Source organism: Notamacropus eugenii, chromosome 3 (genome assembly GCF_028372415.1).
Source record: "Notamacropus eugenii isolate mMacEug1 chromosome 3, mMacEug1.pri_v2, whole genome shotgun sequence".
Taxonomy (NCBI): Eukaryota; Metazoa; Chordata; class Mammalia; order Diprotodontia; family Macropodidae; genus Notamacropus; species Notamacropus eugenii.
Window position 1 is genome coordinate 329,531,048 of NC_092874.1, and position 20,137 is coordinate 329,551,184.

The window sequence follows — 20,137 nt, forward strand, 5'->3', positions numbered from 1 at the left end:
TGACCTGCTTAAATCACATGGAAGTCTAAGTCACATGTGGTAGAAGGAGTTTGATGTATAGGTAGAACCAGAAGGGTGGAGTAGAACTGGGAGGAAGTTATTGGGAGCAGTTAGGGTGGAGGGAGGATAGGATAGAGGCAAGCAGGCACAGCTAGGCTCCTGAATGTTTGTTTGTTTGTTTGTGGGAAGGCGGAGGCTTGGGAATGCCAGTGTCCCCAGCAGTGATAATGTGTATTGACTTCTTTGTTGCTACAATGGATAGGGTTTTCTGGTGTTGGGATTTGGCTTTCTGGTATCTGAATAAATGTTTTTCTTCTGCCTTCTACATGGAGAGTCTTTTATATTTTACAATTCAGAACTACACCAACGTATTCATAGTCACCATGGGTGCTGTGAATATTGCCTTGGTGATACATATGCCTATAGCTTTTCTTGCCTAGTGTGGTCCTGCTTCTGTTTCCTATGAAATTTCTGTAGAATAAAGTGCAATACCCAATACAATACAATCCCTAGACTTGTATTCTTACAGTATTCTAATGACCTGGTAACTTTCTGATCTAGTTCTTTCCCAAATGAGAGAGCATCTTCTTAATATCATTGGTGAGGGGATGAAGTAAACTGGGCACTGTGCCCCCGGAAATCACAGTTGGGTGACCATCTAGTCTGTACCTTAAGAACTACAAGCCTATGTTCCTCACAATGAAACTTTATGACCAATGACATCCCAATTATATCTGTTTTCTAAAACCCCACTCTGGGTATCAATTTGTCCCAGTTTTAACTTTAATTTAAATTTTTGACATTGAAGGAAATTTGTGGTCTTTCCTTTGAATCCCCAAGCTATTTATTATTACCTCCAATGGAATGAAAGCTCTGTGAGATAAGGGGCTATTTAGTTTCTATATCTGTACTCTCAGTTCCCAGCACAGTCTCTTTCTTTTTTGCTTATATCTGCATACTTAGGACACAGTACCCAGCACATAGTAAGTAATAAATGCTTCCTGATTTAACATTAACAGCTGGGACATCAGGAAAGGCTTCATGCAATAGATGGCATGAGCTAAGTACTGAAGGAAAACAAGGATTCTAAAAGGCAGAGGGGAAGAGCACTTTAGGCTTGGGTGCAAAGAGTACAAAGGTACACATATAGAACATGACAAGCCACCTATGAGGAAAAATAAGAAGGCTAGTTTGACTGGGTCATATGGTATCGAAAGACAGTGTACAACAAGGATAGAAAAGTAGGTTGGGGATAGGTTATAGAAATCCTTAAACTGCAAATAGAGGACTTTATTTCTGATCCTACAGTCAATAAAAATTCATTCAAGTTTACTGAGTAGAGGAGTCACATGGTCAGATTGTTAAGACAATCACTATGACAACTGAGTGAGGAACAGATTAGAGCTGAGAGAGATTTGAGGCAGGGAGACTAATTAGGAGACTTTTACAATAGAATAGGAGAGATAGATGCAGGAAATGAGGAAGTAAAAAAGGTAAGATCTGGCAATGGGAGTAGATGTGTGGGATGAGGGAGAGTGAGGAGTCAAGACTTCAAGGTGTGCATGTTTCCCTTGAAAGAAATGGAAAAATTCACAAGGATGGGTTTGGGGTGAAAGTCAATGAGTTCAGTTTTGGAGGAGCTGAGTTTGCAGTGTTAATTTTAAAATATCCAACAGACAGGTTGTGGGACTGAACTGGAGCTCAAGAGAAAGACCAGAGATATAGATTTGGGAGTCATCACATAGAGATGGCAATTAAGCCCATGTGAGCTGAGTACAGAGAGATGAGATGAGGGGTCAGAATAGAGCTCTGAAGTGCCCTTACCCTTAAAGGGAGCAGCTACAAAGGAAGAAGGAAAACCAAGAGTTCATACTATCACAAAAATCCAGAAAGGAAAGCATATACAAGAGGGAAGTGTGACCAACAGTGTCAAATTCTGTAGAGAATTCAAGGATAAGAACTGATAAAAGATAGTCAGCTCTGGCAATAAAGAGATCCCTGGTAACCGTGGAAAAAGTACTCTCAGTTGAGTTGATGAGGCTGAAAGCCAGATTGCAGAGGACTTAAAAGTGAGAAGTGAAAAGGAGACAACTTTTTCAAGGAATTTGGCTGAAAAGAGAGGAGAGATATATAGGATGATATTTTATGGGGATGGTTGGTTCTAGTGAGGGTCTTTTAAGGATGGAGGAGAGACATATTTGTAGTCAACAGGGAATGAACAGTGGGTTGGGAGAGACTGAGGAGAACCACAGAGAGGGGATTACTGTGGGGCCATCTGCTCGAAAAAGCCTGGAAGTGAAAGGATCAAAGTCATATCTCAAGGGCTTAACTGTGGTTAGGGGAAGGGCCACTGTTTCACTGGAGACTGGAGTAGATCTTGAGATTCTGAGTATCCTGTTGCACAGAGTAAGGTCAAAGGAGGAAGGCCAGATAGGAGCTATGAAAGATACAAGAAAAAAACACTAAAGCGCTCAGAATGTGAACTTCCATCAGAAAACCACCAATGCACACTAAGACATAAATGACTGATAAAGTCCTACCTGTTCTGGGAGGCGGGATGGGGGATGGGTGTGTGTGTGGGGGTGTAATTTATATTTTAGCAGGGATCAAAGTCTAAACAAAATGGATCAACCTCTAATGACAGAACCTAAGATATAAGCTGCCAAAAAAGCAAGATATCGGGACTTTGTAGGTCCTTAAATGAAGACAGGCCTGATCATACCTTTAAACCACCATCACTGAGAAAGGACTCTTTTTTCTTTCTTCAGCCCTCCACCCCCATAATCTATGTGTATTTTTAAACACATCATGAAGTTATCTGAATGTATAATCACTGTAATACATATATGCAGCTGTGTTTACTTCTACATGCACAGCCCTGTATCTCAGCCACATTGCTAAAATGCTAAAGGAATGTAGTAGGGTGTGTGGGCACCAGCCTGCAATTCTTTAATGCTTATAACTTCATTATTTCCAGACCAAATAATTCCTTCCAACACATAAAGGAAAAATTCTCCTCATGATGGCTCATCTCACATATCCCAAGGAGCCTTATTCACACATGAAACTCCTTAGGGAGTTCATATTAGTTCTGTGTGTGGTGGGAAAATAAAAAGGGGTTGGGGGGCAGGGAGGAAAAGGGGTATGGAAAAGGGAGATGAAAAAGAAGGCTTAGGGGTAGACCCATGGCTTGCTGCCATCAAAATGGCTCTAGCATTAAAAGACACTTTAAATTAGGAAGCGCTTGTCAGAACAACAATTACATCAGATACTCGTGAAATATCTATATTATTCATAGAGTAAGGGTGGGAGGGAGGCTGACTAGTCCTGTTGAGGTGCCAGCTAACAAGAAACAACTTGTTATTCTACTTCAGTGGAGAGTTCTGGAGAAAGAAGATTGAAAACATTTTTCCTTAGTTAATTTTTTTAAGGGAGAAGGAAGAGATGCCTTTTGCCATTTATTTTGTTCTGCTTTAGTTTCTGAAGAAAAATGTGAAGTTTTATCTCTTTCATCAAAATCAGCTATTTTCAAAGATATGATTTTTTTCATGTTCTTTAAAAAAAATTTTTTTTATTCTTTCATACAGTTTTAATTCTTTCCGAAGGAGTTTCCGCGGGGCATTAACTAGGAATGTTATTTGAGCACAATTACAGGATCAGTGGTTTGAAGGGGGGGGTTTTCCTATTAGGATATATTTGAATTTGTTATTTTAAGTGAGGGGAGGGGTAGTTTCTGTAGTTTAGTAGGTCAGGTTTTTTTAAAAATAAGTTTCCCAGGGATACAACTAATAAAACATAAAGTATTTTCCTCCAATTCCCTTTGCTCCTCTTCTTATGAAAAAGTTCCTCTTTCCTCTAGGGCTCTTTATGTCATAGGCATACTAACGGAACATGTGAGTTGTCCATCAGTATTATTTTACCACCAAGCCATCTTTTTTTTTCTGGTCATAGAAAATGACTTGATGACATCTTTTACCATTTTTTCTCCACAGTTCATTTCTAATATATTCCTGTCTACTCGCAGTAACAGCCCCTCCATTACTCACCTGGTGACAAGCAACTTCTAATTTTTTGGAAACTATGATATATTTTATGGCTCTTAGCCAGAAATCACAAGAATGCTGGCGTTAAAAGAGAAGGCTTTTGTTTCAGGGGGAAAGTTCACAGTTCTTAAAAGAACTGTGTCATTTCCCAAAGACAATCCCAAAGACCTGCTTTCTTAAACCTGTTAAATGCTGAGTACAGACCACTGTCTGGTTGCAGTGCCTATCCAAGATATAAGTAGGGAAGAATGAGCTCTATAAAACAAGTTGTCCATGCAACAGCAAGTCATAACCAGGAAACTTGTCATCCTTCATCCATTTGCTTTTTGTGGTAGCAAATAGAAGTGCTTATGATTTTCGCATATTTGTTTCCTATCCTGTACTTTACTGAATCTATTACCTTATTTTTGGGTCATTTTTCTAGGGTTCTCTAATTAAAACACTATATTATCCACCAGTAGGGATAATTTGGACTCCTCTTTATCTGTGCTTACTACTCAAATTTCATTTTCTTATTTGGCTAGTACAGCTAACATTTTTAGGATGTCTAATGATAATGGGAGACAATGGGCATCTACCCTTTCTTCACAGTGATCTTTATTAGGATAGCTTCCAGAGTTTTGTCATCACAAATAATGCTAGGTCTTGGTTTTAGATGTTGATTATATTAAGGAAAGGATTTTTGATTATTATGCTTTTTAAAAATGTTTTTAACAAATGAGTGGTACGTTTTTTCTAAGGCTTTTTCTGCATCTGACATGCTATTTTTGTGAAAGTTGTTACTGAAATGATTAATCATGCCAATAATTTTCCCAGTTTCAAATGATGATTGAATCCCTAGCATAAATTCAACTTGGTCATAATGAATACTTTGTATTTATTGTTACATATCTGTATTATATGTTATATAATACATGGATGTTATATATGTTGGTTAATTAAGTATTTTGCATTGATAATTATATTGAACTGTAGTTCTCTTTTGATGCCTTCACTCTTCCTTGTTTGACTATCAGGACTATGTTCATAAAAGGAGTTTGAAAAAGTATTTTTCTATCTATTTCTATTTCAGCATAGGCTCTTTAAATTCATTGCTCTTTAAATTTTTTTTAAAAATCACTTGTAAATCTATTGAGCCCAAAGTTTTGTTTCTTTTTATCAATTTATTTTTGAATTTCTCAATTCCTTTTTCTAAGATTGAATGGATTGAGATTTCTGTTTCTTTGTTAGTTTGGGTACTTTATATTTTAATAAACATTTATCACCTTATTTTGGATTCTTAGTTTGGCTGGTATAAAATTATGTATAGTGGTTTCTAATGATTATATTTATTTCCTACCTGCTCGTTGTTAATTCATTCATTTTTTGTTTGGGTAATTTGATTTTCCCCTCTGTTTCTTTTTTTTTTTAAATTAAATTTTATTGCATTTAATTATCAACCATTTATCTTTTCTCCCTTCCATTGGGAGGAGGGGAACAAAACCTCTGTAACAAATAAGCATAGTCAAGAAAAACAAATTCCCATACTGACCATGTGCAAAATTATTTTTTTTATTCTGCAAAGTTAAAGACCTCTGTTCAAGAGGTGGCTAGTATTCTTTTTCACTGGTTCTATGGAATTATGGTTGATCACCAAGCTGATTAGAGTTCTTAAGTCTTTCAAAAGTGTTGTTTTTAACAATTTCAATGTTACAGTACAAATATTTTTCTTGTTTATGCTTATTTCACTCTGAATCAGTTCATATAAGTCTTCGTCTTTCTTTTTAAATCAAATTAACCAATAGTTTATGTACTTTATTGGGTTTTTTCATGAAACTACCTCCTAACTTTATTAGTTCAAGTTTTTTATTTTGATTTTGTAGGATTTCAAATTTGATGCTCATTAGTGAATTTTAAATTTGTACTTTTTCTGGTTTTCTAAACTGCATGCCCAATTCATTGATGTGCCCTTTTCTTAAACTGATGTATGGTTTAGAAATATAAATTTTCCCTTAAGTACTGCTGTGGCTGTACTCTACAAATTTTGGTATGTTGTCTCATTATTGTCATTATCTTTAATGAAATTATTGATTGTTTCTATCATTTGTTCTTTGACCACTCATTGTTTAAGATTAGATGATTAAGTTTCCAATTACTTTTTAACCTGTGTTTCCAAGGTTCTTTATTGAATGACATTATGATATTAAAAGGATGGATTTAATATTTCTTCTTTTTTCCATTTGGTTGTGAGGCTTTTATGCCATAATACATGGTCAATTTTTGTGAAGGTGCAATATATAGCTGAGAAAAAGATATACTTCTTTCTATTTCCATTCAATTTTCTCCAAAGCTCTGTCATATCTAACTTTTTAAAAATTTCTCTCTTTAATTCCTTAAATGCTTTCTTATTTATTTTATGTGGTCAGATTTTAACTGGTTCAGAGAAGAAAAGGAACATTTTAAGGACTTTAGCAAAAGAATTTCCAGAAGCTGAGTGACTCCTTTGCCACATCAGCTCTCTAAGATGAAGTGTAGCATCAGAAAAGCATCCCACACATTAGGACTGCCCCTACAACTGTGATGGGAGAAGTAGTAATCACCTTCTGGGGAATTAGCCAGTACAGTAGGAGATGGGAGAGTAGTCCCAGAGAATTACAAATCTATTGCAACAAAGCTCATAACATTAATGAATTTTAAATGTACTTGAAATGCATTTCTATGCAAAAAAGAGTGATATGGGTATCAAAAGTTAAAAGAAGTACATTCAATTTACAATCAAGACATGAACTTCAAATCAATTCAACATTTACTAGTACCGTCCTATCCCTTACCCTCCCCCGACACACACTATGTAAAAGGTCCTGTGAATCCAGCAAGAAAAATCAAGAAGGGTCAGAAAGGGGGAAAAGATGGATATAATAAGGTACAAAGGAAGCTGAGGGAAGAGAGTATTAATCAGGAGTAGTTCCTTAAAACTGTCAGTCGCTGCCAAAAGATAATGAAAAACAAGGAATTAGATGACCTTTTTATTGTTATTGCCTATATTTGTAGCCAATATGCCATTAAATGTCTCTAAAATAATGACAATCTTTAAAATGTATTTTTAATAATTCTGAAAATTAAAAAATTAAAATTGGAAATGAGGGAAGTATCTAATCTTAATATAGTTCCCTAAGCCAAAGGCTACCAAATAAGGGAAGTCAAATTCTAAATATCATTGCCAAAAAACTGTTTAACTTTAAAAAAAAAAAAAGATTTTTAAAAATGTTCTTTTAACATATTAAATGTTAATAATATGTTAAGTCCAAGGAACTATTATTAATAAGAGATTCACAAATAACAAGAGACTTTTCCATAAGAAGTTTGCCTGGAATCACAGATACCAATTTTCACTGCCATCTATTCTTCAAAGTGGGAACAGCACAGAACTTTGAGAAAGTGTCACCTCAGGAGCACCTATCATCCACCTCTGCAACAAAAACACCAAATTCCAAATAGAGTGGTAGGTTCTAGATTTGATCATTAGGCTTACATACCAATGTTCCTGTTCATAAATGGATAAGGTTAATACCTGATCTTTTCATCTAGGTTTAAGGGATGTAATAGCATCAAGAGTTTAGCCTACATGGGAGTTGACTCATTTCTCTGTGGTATTAAACAGCGTGAATGGCAATGCTACAGAATGAATAAAATGAGCATCTTGGTATAGTCTTTTGACTCAGAAAGAGCACTATTGTGAATGCTTGCCTCTCACTATAGGCAATTGTGCATCTCAGTTAACCTACCTGCCACTCTGGTCTGTGGTCCATGTAACTGATCTCCCCTCAGGCTTTGTTTTGTACCATATTCTTATGACGTGAGGAAAGTTGATGGCTGTCTTAACCCCCATTTTCCTGATTTGTAAGCTCCAGGTGGTAGAGGTGAACAGGAGTTCTCCACAGCCAGGAGCCTGGCTGCAGCAAGCGTAATAATATAACTGTTCCCTCCAATGATCTGCAGGGAGAGTCACAAGTTCACGCACAATCTGATTTCTGAGCTCCTCAGGAACATTAGTGAGCTTGGTAGACCCTGTAAATCTTTCAGTACCTGGAACAGCGGCAGCATCTACCTCCTCCACCTTTAACACAGATAAATCACAGCAGTCCAGTATAAGCAAAAAATCCTCACTTCCATGATCCCCTGGGTCACAATAGTTCTTTGAACTAGAAATCCCATAAGTCTGTTCTTTGCTGTTATGGTTACTGCTTCTATCAGAAGTGTCTTTTTCACTTTTATCACAGTCAGCAAAATCTTGAGATCTCATTTCGGATGAGAAAGGACCTAGATTTGTCACAGGAACTTTGCCAGATTCGCTTGACTCTGATTGGCCAGATTCCCCATCAACACCATTCAGGTTCTTGCATCTGCTTCCAGGCTCAAGGAAGATAACAATGGCACCTTCAATGACATGGCTCTCAAAATCCACATCCAAATCCAATTCATAGTGCTTTACAAGTATGTGGTTAGTGTTGGCCATAAGAGGAAGGTCATCTCTGGAAGGGTCTAACACCATCTCCATTGTCCAGTTTGTTGGGTAGCAGCTCTGATGATTCCAGCTTTCACACTCTTTTCATCTTCCATCCAAATCCTTGTTTGTTAATGTCGTTGACGCAGGAACTGTAGCTCCACAAACGTCAATCCTTTACCCAAGAAGAAAAACACAATTAGAGAAAATTGCAAACACAAGGTATTACTAGAATTTCTACTTTTAAGAGTTAACTACTGTCCATAAATAGTTCTTCTCCATAAGCAGAGTATTTAACTAGGAGGTAAACAAATTTATCTCATGATATAAAAAAAAGTAACTTAATGAACATCTAAAAAGTATTTCTACTCACCCAACTGAATGAAATGGTCCTCAATAAGGCCAAAAGATATGCTTTTAGCTATAACAATTCTTACTTTAGAAAAGATGTTATGTAAAAAAAAAAACTTACCATATTATTTCAGGTTTTTTAGATGTAAAGTGCATCATTTCTAATTTAGTGCATCAAATAAAGTGAGTGTTCTTCTCTTATGATACTAAATAACAAACCAGAATGAAGACTAAGTAGCTTCATATGTTTTATTCTTGAGAATAATAATTTAATACATACAATATAACTCCGGGAATTAATGTACTTTTCACATTAGAGCTGAGCTTATATCAACAATTCTAGTATATTATAAGAAAATGAGCCAATTCACTAAGAGTACATTTTGAGTATTCCTTTGAGATTGTTGATCGAGATTTTTCAAATTTATAGTTACATGCTCAAGTATATCATTACATCTTAATAGCTGAAAACCCATTAACATTCTAGATAATAGCTTTCTTATGGCAAACAAAAGGTCTTCTCTTTTGAAAAGAAAATATGCAAATACCTATAACAGGAAAAAAAGAAATTAAAATGCACCAACAGCTGTTACAATAAAATGTATAAGTTTACCATAAAAGTTTTGATTCAAAGTAGATTTTATATTTTTATAACAACCTAGCTTAAAAAATTATTTGATAGTACTTCATTCTTTGTGTGTCTAATTTTCTTTCAGCATATGTAGTTTTTTCTTCCTTTATTAAAAAGAATAAGAACTCATAGGGAGAAAATGTGCATAATATTAAAGGAAGTAATACGAGTGAAAAATATTGTAATGAGGCCATCCCCAGAATGCTAGTTATACCTCTGAAATAAGAGCTCTTGGAAAATACACAGAGGACATAGGTACAAACTTAAAAATAACACTGATTACAGGTCACAGTTGGATCTTATGTTAGCCAAATCTAGGGAAAAAATATGGCTTATGTCTGAGCCAAAATAATAGTTAAATGCTATAGAATCAATAATGTTAGCACAACTTTTGTATTTCTAAAGTTCAGCATGCATTTATTTATTTTGTTATCAAAAAAAATTCTATTACTTCCTTGTCTGTTAAAGAAAAAATGTTCCCATTTGCTTCTGTTTAAAGTAATATACCTACATAAAAAGAAAATGGGCTTCAAGAAAGTTTCTTATTTGCCAAATTGATCATTACTGCCAAAAATAATTACCTGATTACAAAGATATAAGAAAACAGCTATCTGATTATCTTTTATTAGCTTTGAGACAACTCATAAAGCTATAGGTTTTAGGAAATTTTTGTGCATAACAGGAATCACAACTGATTTTATTGCCCAATAATATAGGGTGTCCCAAAAGTCTTAGTGCAGTTTAAAAAATTTTTTTAAAGCGTTTAAAACTTCACTAAGACTTTTGAGACATCCTCTATTAAACTAAATGATATAATTCTAAATGCCAGATACTACAAAGTCAGTTAATTTGAGGAAGAGAGTGATCCTGAGGATGACAAGTGGTACAGACCCCTATACCAGGAAACAAAACATTCAAAATTTTTATCAGAGCTATCAAAAAAAAAAAATGAGTACATACCATTGCTTTTAAAAACTGCTCCTTTTGCACTCCCTTTAATTGGTCAAGCTTCCTGAATCACATATTTAGTGTAGTAACACTATGTGTCCAGCATGTTGCATGTAGTAATACATTTTGAAATTACATACAGAAAGCATAAAAATGGTGTGTGCCCTCAAGTAACTTGTAGTCTATTTGAGGAGGGAAGACTAAACACCCATTAACATTCTATCAGGGAGACAGACAACACATACACATTTGGGTATATAAAACATATACACAAAGTCAATGCCAGGTAATAGAGGAAGGGAAGTGGGAGAGGAGGCACTAATAGGAAAGGTCTCACATAGGAGACAATGTCTGAGCTAGGCTTTGAAGGATAGTAGTGCATTTCTGAACATTATAAAGTCACATAGCCCTTAATTCGATTCGTTCTTGATTTGCAAACATAGGCCTTTTTACCCTCTCTGCCAAGGAAATATATACATCCTGAGGACCAGGCCTGAGAGTCATGACACAAATCTCTGGCTTGTCATGATCCAGAGTCAAAAGGGACTCTGACTTTAACTGTACACCATGGGAGAAGAGCGAATGGTGACCTTTGGTGTATAACTCAAAGAGCAAGCGAGAGACTGTAGACTGACACAGGGAGACTAACGGACGTTAGGGCCTCCTTCACGCTTGTGTTGAACAGCCACCAAACGTCTGTGCTGCTTCCTCCTCCAATATAGGGAAAGATGGAAATGCTATAAATATGGATTCACACAATTCCTTTGAAGCATTTGGACGTATTTGGGTTTGAGAGTGAAATATTGAAATTTCCAATTATTACTGTGCTGATAATGTAATTTTTCAACAAAACTAGATTTTAAGAATTTAGCCATCGTGAAATTTGGTATTTATATTTAATTTATGTTTTTATTTGCTACAATGCCTTTAGGCGTCATGTAGTTTTGTGGTTGTTCTCTTGACATTATCAATGTTTACTGTTGCCTTATTTAAGATCACAATTGCAACTCCTGCTTTTGTTGCCTGAAGCATAACACTTTTCATCCCTTCGCATTCATTCACATTACAATATATTTTAAAATGTATTTACTGTATGATTGAGTTTTGTTTTATAACTACATGTCTCCATTCTCATTTTTATGGGAGATTGATCTATTCAGTTAAGATTATAACTATTAAGTTTTTTCTTCTTCCATTAAATATATTTCCTCCCCGCCCCCATCTTAAATTAGACCTTACTCTTTAGTTATTTTACTTACATTCATCTAATCCTGGTCTCCCCGCAAATTCTCCTCCCTCCAACTACTCCAGGTTGACTTAAATTTTTTTTTCTCTCTTTTGCTCTCTTCTTTTCCCTCTCTACCTCCTTCTTTCCCTCCTTTTTTCCCTCTGGCCTTCTTTTCCCTCTCCCTCTCACCTTTGTCTTCTTCCTTTCCCTCCTTTCACTCCCTTCCTTTCTGCCCTTTCTCTCCCTTTTCTTCTTCCTCCCTGAAAGGTCGAAGCATAGTATATAATCATCTGTTCCTATCCTTCCCCTCCCCCTCCTTCGCCCATTCTTTTATCTCTGTGGCATTATTTTGTAACCTCCCTTTTCAAGAAGTATTATTTTCACTCCATTCTCTTTCTGGTTTTCTCTTAAGATATCCACTGATCTATTCCCAGGAATGATTCTTCTCCACAGAAGCAGTGGGGTACAAGGAAAAGTGTTCCGTAACCCAAATCCAGGGGTCTATATCGCCAATATGATACCCACAGCAGCTGCTATGAATATATGGATATATTTGTAGGACTGAATGGCAAAATATAACAAACTCTCTTCCTCAAAGATGAAACCAAGATATTTGTTCAGATACCAGAAAGCCAAATCCATCACGGTTAACACAGAAGTTTATACGCATCACCAATCCAGGGAGTACCGATGTCCCCAAGCCTTCCTTCCCATAGGCCTTCCCACAAACAAGCTCCCCTAGGCAAAATTCCTCCCTCTCTCACTCACACTAGCTTCTCTGCCTCAGCGAGGTCTGACTCTCCCAGCTCTACCTCACTCTCACTTCCTGCTCTACTCATTCAGCAAGCTCCTCCTACCATGCTATGTGACTCAGGCTCCATCACAGTAGTCAGCTGGGCCTGAATTCAAAGCAGGTCAACAAAGGCCTATTCATGGGAGGGAAAGATCTTCCCATTCCATTAACATTACAGGAACCCATTCAATTCTTTGCCTTTTCCTTCTTTGCACTTCATTTATCTTCTTTAACATCATGACAATTTACCTTTGAACCAATGGCCACGTGTTTAGCCAGCCCTCTCCAAGATATACTTCATCAGGGACTCAACCACATCTTCCATTGTGGAAAGTAATACCAAATGTACATGGTACTGAACATACCTCCTCTCAGTAGAGTTCACTGCAAAATCTGCTGCAATGGTATTACTTCATGATGCTACCAGATTATAACATTTCTTCCAGGAGTATCCAATGCCTGCTTTTCCTTTGTGATCTTCCCTGTTCCATCTTTTCTATACCACCACCCAAAAGATAAGGGGAAGAAAAGAGAGCCCCTAATTCAACTTTTGTTTTGGGTCCTGGCTAGTCTTTTCCTAGGTCCTCCTATCCTACTCTCTCCTCTTTCTATCCAAAAAGAGTTCTGTATTAACCCATTGATTTATTAACGAGGGAATAAGTCTGCCCCTGAAACAAATTTTTCCCATACATTCTCCTCCTGGTTTTTCAGATTCAGATTTTACTCTTAAGATCCTTTTTGCCCACTGATGTTCTTGTTACCTTCCCAATGACTCTCAGACAATGTGTAAGGTTTTGGGTTTTTTTCTCCCTTACCCTACTTTCATGGTCTCTTCTAGCACTAACTACATAAAAACAAACATTTCATTTCTTAGTCTTTCATTGCTATATGAAAGTATGTAACTTTCTGCTGTTTGGTCCATTTGATACTCTGCTAATCTCTTGGCTTGCTAGAAGAAATGATTCAAATTTTTCTCTTTAATTGAACATCCTAGTCTTTTATTCTTTTCTTAGAATTTTTGCAGAATATGTTATGTTGGCAATTTTCTTTGCTTTTAGGAATAGCTTTGGTTTCTTATAAACATAGAACAATCCTGTGCTATTTTTATCTGTTCTCTTTGAAGTGTAAAATGGTTTTTTCCCTGACCACAAAATGTTATTTGGTACTATAGTTCTGAAAGTTGGCTATGATGTTTCTTGGGGAGCTAAACTTCACGTATGATGTTGTTGGTGTTTTTGTGGTGTCTATGAAACCATACATCAGATATTCAGGTATTCTTTTCTGTGTTTTTCTGGCAAATGTATAAAATTTAGACTAACTGTTCACATTCTATCTTCAAGTTCAGTATTCTTGTTTTGTGGCTCTATCATATTGAGGTATTCTTCCAAACATCTTTTTAATTTTCCTATTAATTTTCCTCATTCCTCTGCATTTTTGCATCCCAATTCTATACTTTTCTTTTTTAGAGAGTCTATTTTCATAGAAAGTATCTGTCTTTTGTTCTAAATTCTCTGGTCTCTTGTTAAACATGTTGGATTTTTTGAACACTGGCACATGCCAGGCTGCTGAGAGCCTTCCCTTTTCACCACCTCTTGACAAAACCTCATTAAACACTGGAAGGCAGAGAGAAGACTTGGCCCCCAAGAGTCTTTTCCCCCACTAGCTTTCTAGATGCTATTAAGAGCTCCTTTTCCCCTTTCTCCCCTTTCAGCTGTACATTATTACCTCCAACCCCCAAACTCAAGTTAGGGAGATTTCTAATTTGTTTTAATCTCTGTCACTTTCACTTAATCCTTTTATTTTTCTAATTAATTATTATGGTGGTCCTTATGGTTGCTGCACTGTTGTTTCATGAGCCTTGTAATACCTCCACCTTCTTTCAGGGAATTCTGATTCAATTCCATTTGATAAAAAATACTTATTGATTAAAATGAGGCTGAGGATCAGGTGTGGTCAGGTGGGGCAAAGCTACACCTGAAGGAAAGGAAGGAGGAAAGGAAGAATGAATGAAGAAAAAAGTAAAGAAGGGGAGGGAAGGAGGAAAAAAGAGAGGAAGGGAAGAAGTTGAGGAATGCTCAAAGAATCATTAAAGTTAAGAACTGGAAGCAACCTGAGCAGCCATTTCATTCATTACAGCAAGAAATCCCCACTATAACATACAAGTGGTCATCCAACCTCTGCTTAAAGATGCCCCAGTACATTGCTAAGTGGGGGACTCTAAGTAGCCTTTGTAATTGGTTTTCTTTTCCACACTTATCTCTTTTTGCTAGTTTCCTGTTTCTTCCTCTGCATTACTATAGATGTAAACTGCACTGCCCTTTTGGGCCTCTTCTACTGTGTCTATGTTGTCATCTAGGCTCCACACTCCTCCACAGTAACTTACTTTCCTTCCTCTCAAGCCTTGTGGTTGCTTTGATTTATGGACCTCAACCTGCTCTTAAAGCAAGCTTTCTGGCCAATTGCCAAGGCAAAAGTCTGTGACTAACCACAAAGGAGAAAGGGCTGCCCTGGGCCAGTATGAACATAGGAATGGGGCATGAGAAGTACCAAGAGAAACAGTGCTTCAATCTTTCCAAGGAGAAGGTCCCTCTGGACACAACCACAAGGTTAACTTTAGAAGTCGTGCCTAAATCAACAACCACCACTAGTGACAGGGATGCTCAGAGTTAACATGGTCCCAAGCTTGAGTGAAGGTAGGGAGAGAAGGACCTGGAATACTAGCTTGTTAAACTACTCTTTAGTCACCTTTTCTGTCAGAATGACTTTATAATTGGTTCTTCACTCTTTTTCTCCCCATTGCTGATTCTACTGTGTCTAAGAATTTTGTTGGGGCAGGAGGGAGGTTGCAGTCTAGAATACTTCTCAGTCTATCTTCCCAGTACTGAGAAGCACATATTTTCAGAAGACTCACTTAGATGCTATTTTGGTTTCCATGAAATGCTACATAAAACAGCAATCATTTCTTATTTTGACAGTACAGGAAAAAGGAAGAGCGTTTAAGCCAGCCTCAGAGAGCTTGATGAATTATTGTTAGGTAACTTGTACATAGTTTCCAAACTAAACTGTTCACAATATGTATATCCATCACAACTTATTACTTATTACAATTATGTCCTGCTTGTCTTTGGAGTCATGGATGATCTGATTCTCCTTCACATGATAAGATGTATACACACAGACACATAATTCTCATTGATGTCAAATGCTTACACAGTCTTACATGCAGGGCAAAAGTGAGCTGACTGGTTACAAATGGTTGTATTTGCTCCCTATAAATGGACTCTCTCAGTAAACGGTACCCATATTTCTGAACAGAAAGTCAGCCAGCAGTTTTCACAGTTATTTGCCTAAATTTAAAATGCCTAATGGTTTCATTACAAACAATGTCTACTACTCCATAAAAAAAAAAAATTGCTCTCCTTTTGCTCCAACTTTCCAACCTCCTCCCACAAACAACTAGTTAATATTCCAGTGGATAACCCATTGCTGAGAACCGAACAAGTTTGGTTTATGGCTCATATTTCAAATGTTTTAGTGACAGTCACAACGACACCATTAAAGGTTTCAAAAAAGATTTTGTGTTCAGTAATTTTTTTCACATGAAAGTAGAGAAAGATCATGTAGGAGATAATACTAAACAGATCCATGTTACTGAAAGAAACGACCTTGCAATTCAGAGCCCAACCAATGCTTTATATCACAGGGGAGTGTGCATGTAATGTGGATATATGAATTTCATAAATGAGCAATATAAATTTTATCCCTTAAGAACATCAGAGAACATTTGCCAAACCACAGAAGCTTGTTCTAAAACCAAGGTTCTGTCTTTTATACATTCTACACACTGTCTAACACAAAGTCAATGCCTGACAAATGTTAAATAAAATGTTATTGATTATAATAAAGGCACAGTTTGCTTTCTCCTTTCAGGCACTGCTTTTCTACATTTTTTTAAAAAGAATTATTGATGTATGTTTTATATTAGTTGACTTGTTCTCTGTTAAGTACCTAGAAAAGAAAGATTCTTTATGTATGCTTTGCATAGCACTCACCACATTATGAGCAGTTTATAAATACTTAATTCCAGAGATGATTTGGTAAGAGATGAAAGAACACCTGTACTTGTAAGCCTTTTAGGAGACAACAGTTACTCCTATTAACAACTAGTTTGCGTGCTGTATCATCCTGGTTTTGTATATAATTCAACAGGTGCATTAATGAGTATAGAGAAACATAAATTTTTTATATGAATTTCCATTCTTTTGACGTTTCTGTGTTTCAGCCTGTTAAGTTCTTTAAAATATAAGAAGATAGAAGTGTAAGATCCTTTACACAAAGGCCGAGTTTATAATTACCCTGAACTGTACTGAGGTCTATGTACTGGATAATATAGTAAAACAGTCCTGATATTAAGTAATGCAAGGAAAAAATATATCTTCTAGTTCAAAAGGATTGTAAGTTCCAATTGCCTTTCTATAATCTCTACAACACAGAACACGTTGAATTTATTCCTACTGGAAGCAGAACATTCTTGTGTAAAGGCACTGCTATTGCGTTCACTCCAATACGCATAAATCAGCATCCCTTAAACATTTTTATTCTATCCTTGGATCTCACACACTATTAGGTTAGTGCCTCTCATTCAATTAACACATAATTTTATGTTGCCAGCATTGTATGCCATGAGCTAGGCACTGTGCTAAGTAATAGGGATACAAAGATATCTTACTATCTAAGGTGTGACACACAACTAACTATGCCTTAAGAAGATGATATTTGAGCTAAATCCTAAAGGAAGCCAGGGAACCCAGGAGGCAGAAGTGCAGATGATGACCATTCCAGTTAGGGACAGGCAATGAAAAGACATGGAACTAGAAGATGGAGTGCTGTGTTTGAAGATCAACAAATAAATCAGTGGAGTTGGATTGTACACTGTCCTGGGCAGCCAGGAAGGGTTCACATTGCAAAAGACTTTAAATGTCAAACGTAGGATTTTATATTTGATTCCGGATATAGCAGGGAGCCATGGTAGCTTATGGAATAAGTGGGCTACCTGAGTTTCAGGAAAACTACTTTGGCAGCTGAATGAAGAGGAGAGAGGAATAGGGAGACACTGGAGGTGGGGACCAATTAGATAGCTATTGCAATAGCATAGACAAGAGATGATGAGCACCTACACCAAGGTGGTACTTGTGTTAGTGAAGAGGAGAAGCACATGTATATTACATGTTGTGAAGGCAGAATGACCCTATCTGGCAATAGATTCCACATGTGGGGTGACTGAGAGGAAGGGGTCAAAGATGTCCTGAGGTTCCAAGTCTCAGTGACTGGCAAGAAAGGTAACGTAAATTGGGCAGAAGTGGGGATTTAGGGTTACACATGTATTATTCTGAACACGCAGTTTGAGACACTCAACAAGTAGCTCAAGATGTGGAACATGGCTTGCTATTGTGCTGGAGCTCCTTCCTTTCACAGTGAAACTCCTGGAGAAGGCCATCTATAAGCATTGCCTCCATTTTCAGTCTTCTCACTGTTATCACCTCTGACCACAGCATTCGACTGAAACTGCTCTTTTCAAAGTTACCAAGGATCTTTTAATAGCCAAATTTCATGGCCTGTTCTCAATCCCCATTCTTCCTGGGTGTCCCCAAAAGCTCTGTCCTGCGAACACTTCTCTTTTCCTCCTAGGCTATTTCACTTCGCGATCTCGTTGGCTCCCATGGATTCAGTTATCATCCTGATGCTAATATTTCTCAGATCTATTTATCCACCCCTAATCTCTATGCTGACATATGTGTCATATCTCCAACTTTATACTGGACAACTTGAACTGGATGTCCCACAGACCTCTAAAACTTAACATGTACACACCATAACTCGTTATGTTTCCCCACAAGCTGTCCCCTTTTCCTAATATTCCTGTTACTGATAAAGGAACCATCAAGCAAAATTAGTTAAGTCAGTCAGTCAATAAGGACTCATTAAGTGCCCACTATGTGCCAAGAACTGTGCTAAGTGCTAGGGATACAAAGAAATGCAAATGACAGTCCCTGCTCTCAAGGAGCTCACAATCTAATGGGTGAGAGAAGCATACAAATATATACAAATAAGCTTTTTACAGGATAAATGAGAAATAACTAACAAAAGGGAAGATCTAGATTTAAGAGGGATTAGAAAAGTCTTCCTCTGGAAGGCACAATTTTACCTGTGACTTGAAAAAAAAAAAAGTCACAGAAGCCAGGAGGCAGAAATGAAGAGACAGAGCATTCCAGGTATGAAGAAGACAGTCAGAGAATATGCCCAAAGCCAAGAGATGGGATGGTTTGTTTGAACAACAACAAAGTGGCCAGTGTCAGTGGAAGAAAGAATAGATGGGGGTTAGGAGGGGGGTAGAAAGTGTAAGAAGACTGAAATGAGGGCAGGAAAACGGATTATGAAAACCTTTAAACACCACTGAATGCTACAAGATTTTGTATTTGATTCTAGAGGGCATAGGGAGTCACTGGAGTTCTCTGTAGGCAAGAGGGAAGCAGACAGTAGATATGGAAAGATTAAAGAAAAGTGAGAGGATGGGGATGACTGAAGGGATAATCTGCTAGAGGAGATGGGATGGAATGAGATTGCTTTGTAGGTAGAGGGGATTGCCTTGGAAAGGAGCAGGGCCACATCTTCATGTGAGACATGGGTGAAGGAGATAGTGGTAAAAGACATCTGAGGAAGAGGGGTAAAAAGGGAGCTCTCAGTAAATGACCTCTATTTTTTCTGTTAAAAAATGAGGTAACATTTACCAGTGGAGGGATGGGGGGACTGGGAGGGAATGGGAGATCTGAAGATGGATGAAAAGGTTTGGAAGATATTGTACAGTAAGAAATGATGAACAGGCAGATTTCAGAAAGACCTGAGAAGGCTTGGATGAACTGATTCAGAGTGAAATGAGTAGAACCAGGAAAACACTGTAGAGTCAACTATAAATGCCAGATGATCCAAGACAAGGACAAAGGAAAATGCTATCCCCATCCAGATGCATGCTCTTCCTTCGCTGCTGAAAAAGACCGTGCCATCAGAGACATGATGACATGACTTGCACTTGACTTTGCTTTGAGTGAGGGAGGGCTGTGCAGGTCACCAGCCTCACTTCTCCTCTAAAGCCATCTGAATCCAGTGACCAGATTTTCATCAGGATGACTGCAGATGACCCAGGATCAGGTGACTGGGGTTAAGTGACTTGCCCAAGGTCACACAGCTAGTGAGTGTCAAGCATCTGAGGTGAGATTTGAACTTAGGTCCTCCTGACTCCTGCACTGGTGCTCTATCCACTGCACTACCTAGCTGCCCCTCCCTATCCAGATAAAGAACGGATAGACTCTGAATGTAGATCTAAGCATACTTTTTTTAGGGGCAAAGGCAAGGCAATTGGGGTTAAGTGACTTGCCCAATGTCACACAGTCAGTAAGTGTCAAATATCTGAGGCCAAATTTGAACTCAGGCCCTCCTGACTCTAGGGCCGGTGCTCTATTCATGTGCCACTTAGCTGCCCCAAAACCTACTGGACTTTTTACATACTTTATTCTTTTTCATCAATATATTTATGTTATTTCTCATTTTTATAGGCATTTGAGGATAAGGCATGATGTAATTGCATAAAATGTACCTTGAGTTA

General features: G+C 37.3%; 1 protein-coding gene across 14 annotated transcripts in view; it reads right to left on the reverse strand.

The window, feature by feature from the left end:
* The window catches only part of AOPEP (aminopeptidase O (putative)), a 553,954-nt gene that overhangs the window by 505,436 nt on the left and 28,381 nt on the right, over window positions 1-20,137 (reverse strand). For 13 of the 14 annotated variants that reach the window (XR_011964391.1, XR_011964390.1, XM_072596916.1 and 10 more), the window contains one exon: window positions 7,808-8,701. Coding sequence is in view for 12 of the 14 variants with exons in the window: in XM_072596916.1 (XP_072453017.1) it covers window positions 7,808-8,580 (773 nt within the window). In the remaining 2 variants the exon portion in view is untranslated. Of the gene's footprint in view, window positions 1-7,807; window positions 8,702-12,842; window positions 19,639-20,137 lie in introns of those variants that run through there. The other variant, XM_072596913.1, reaches the window with a different exon arrangement.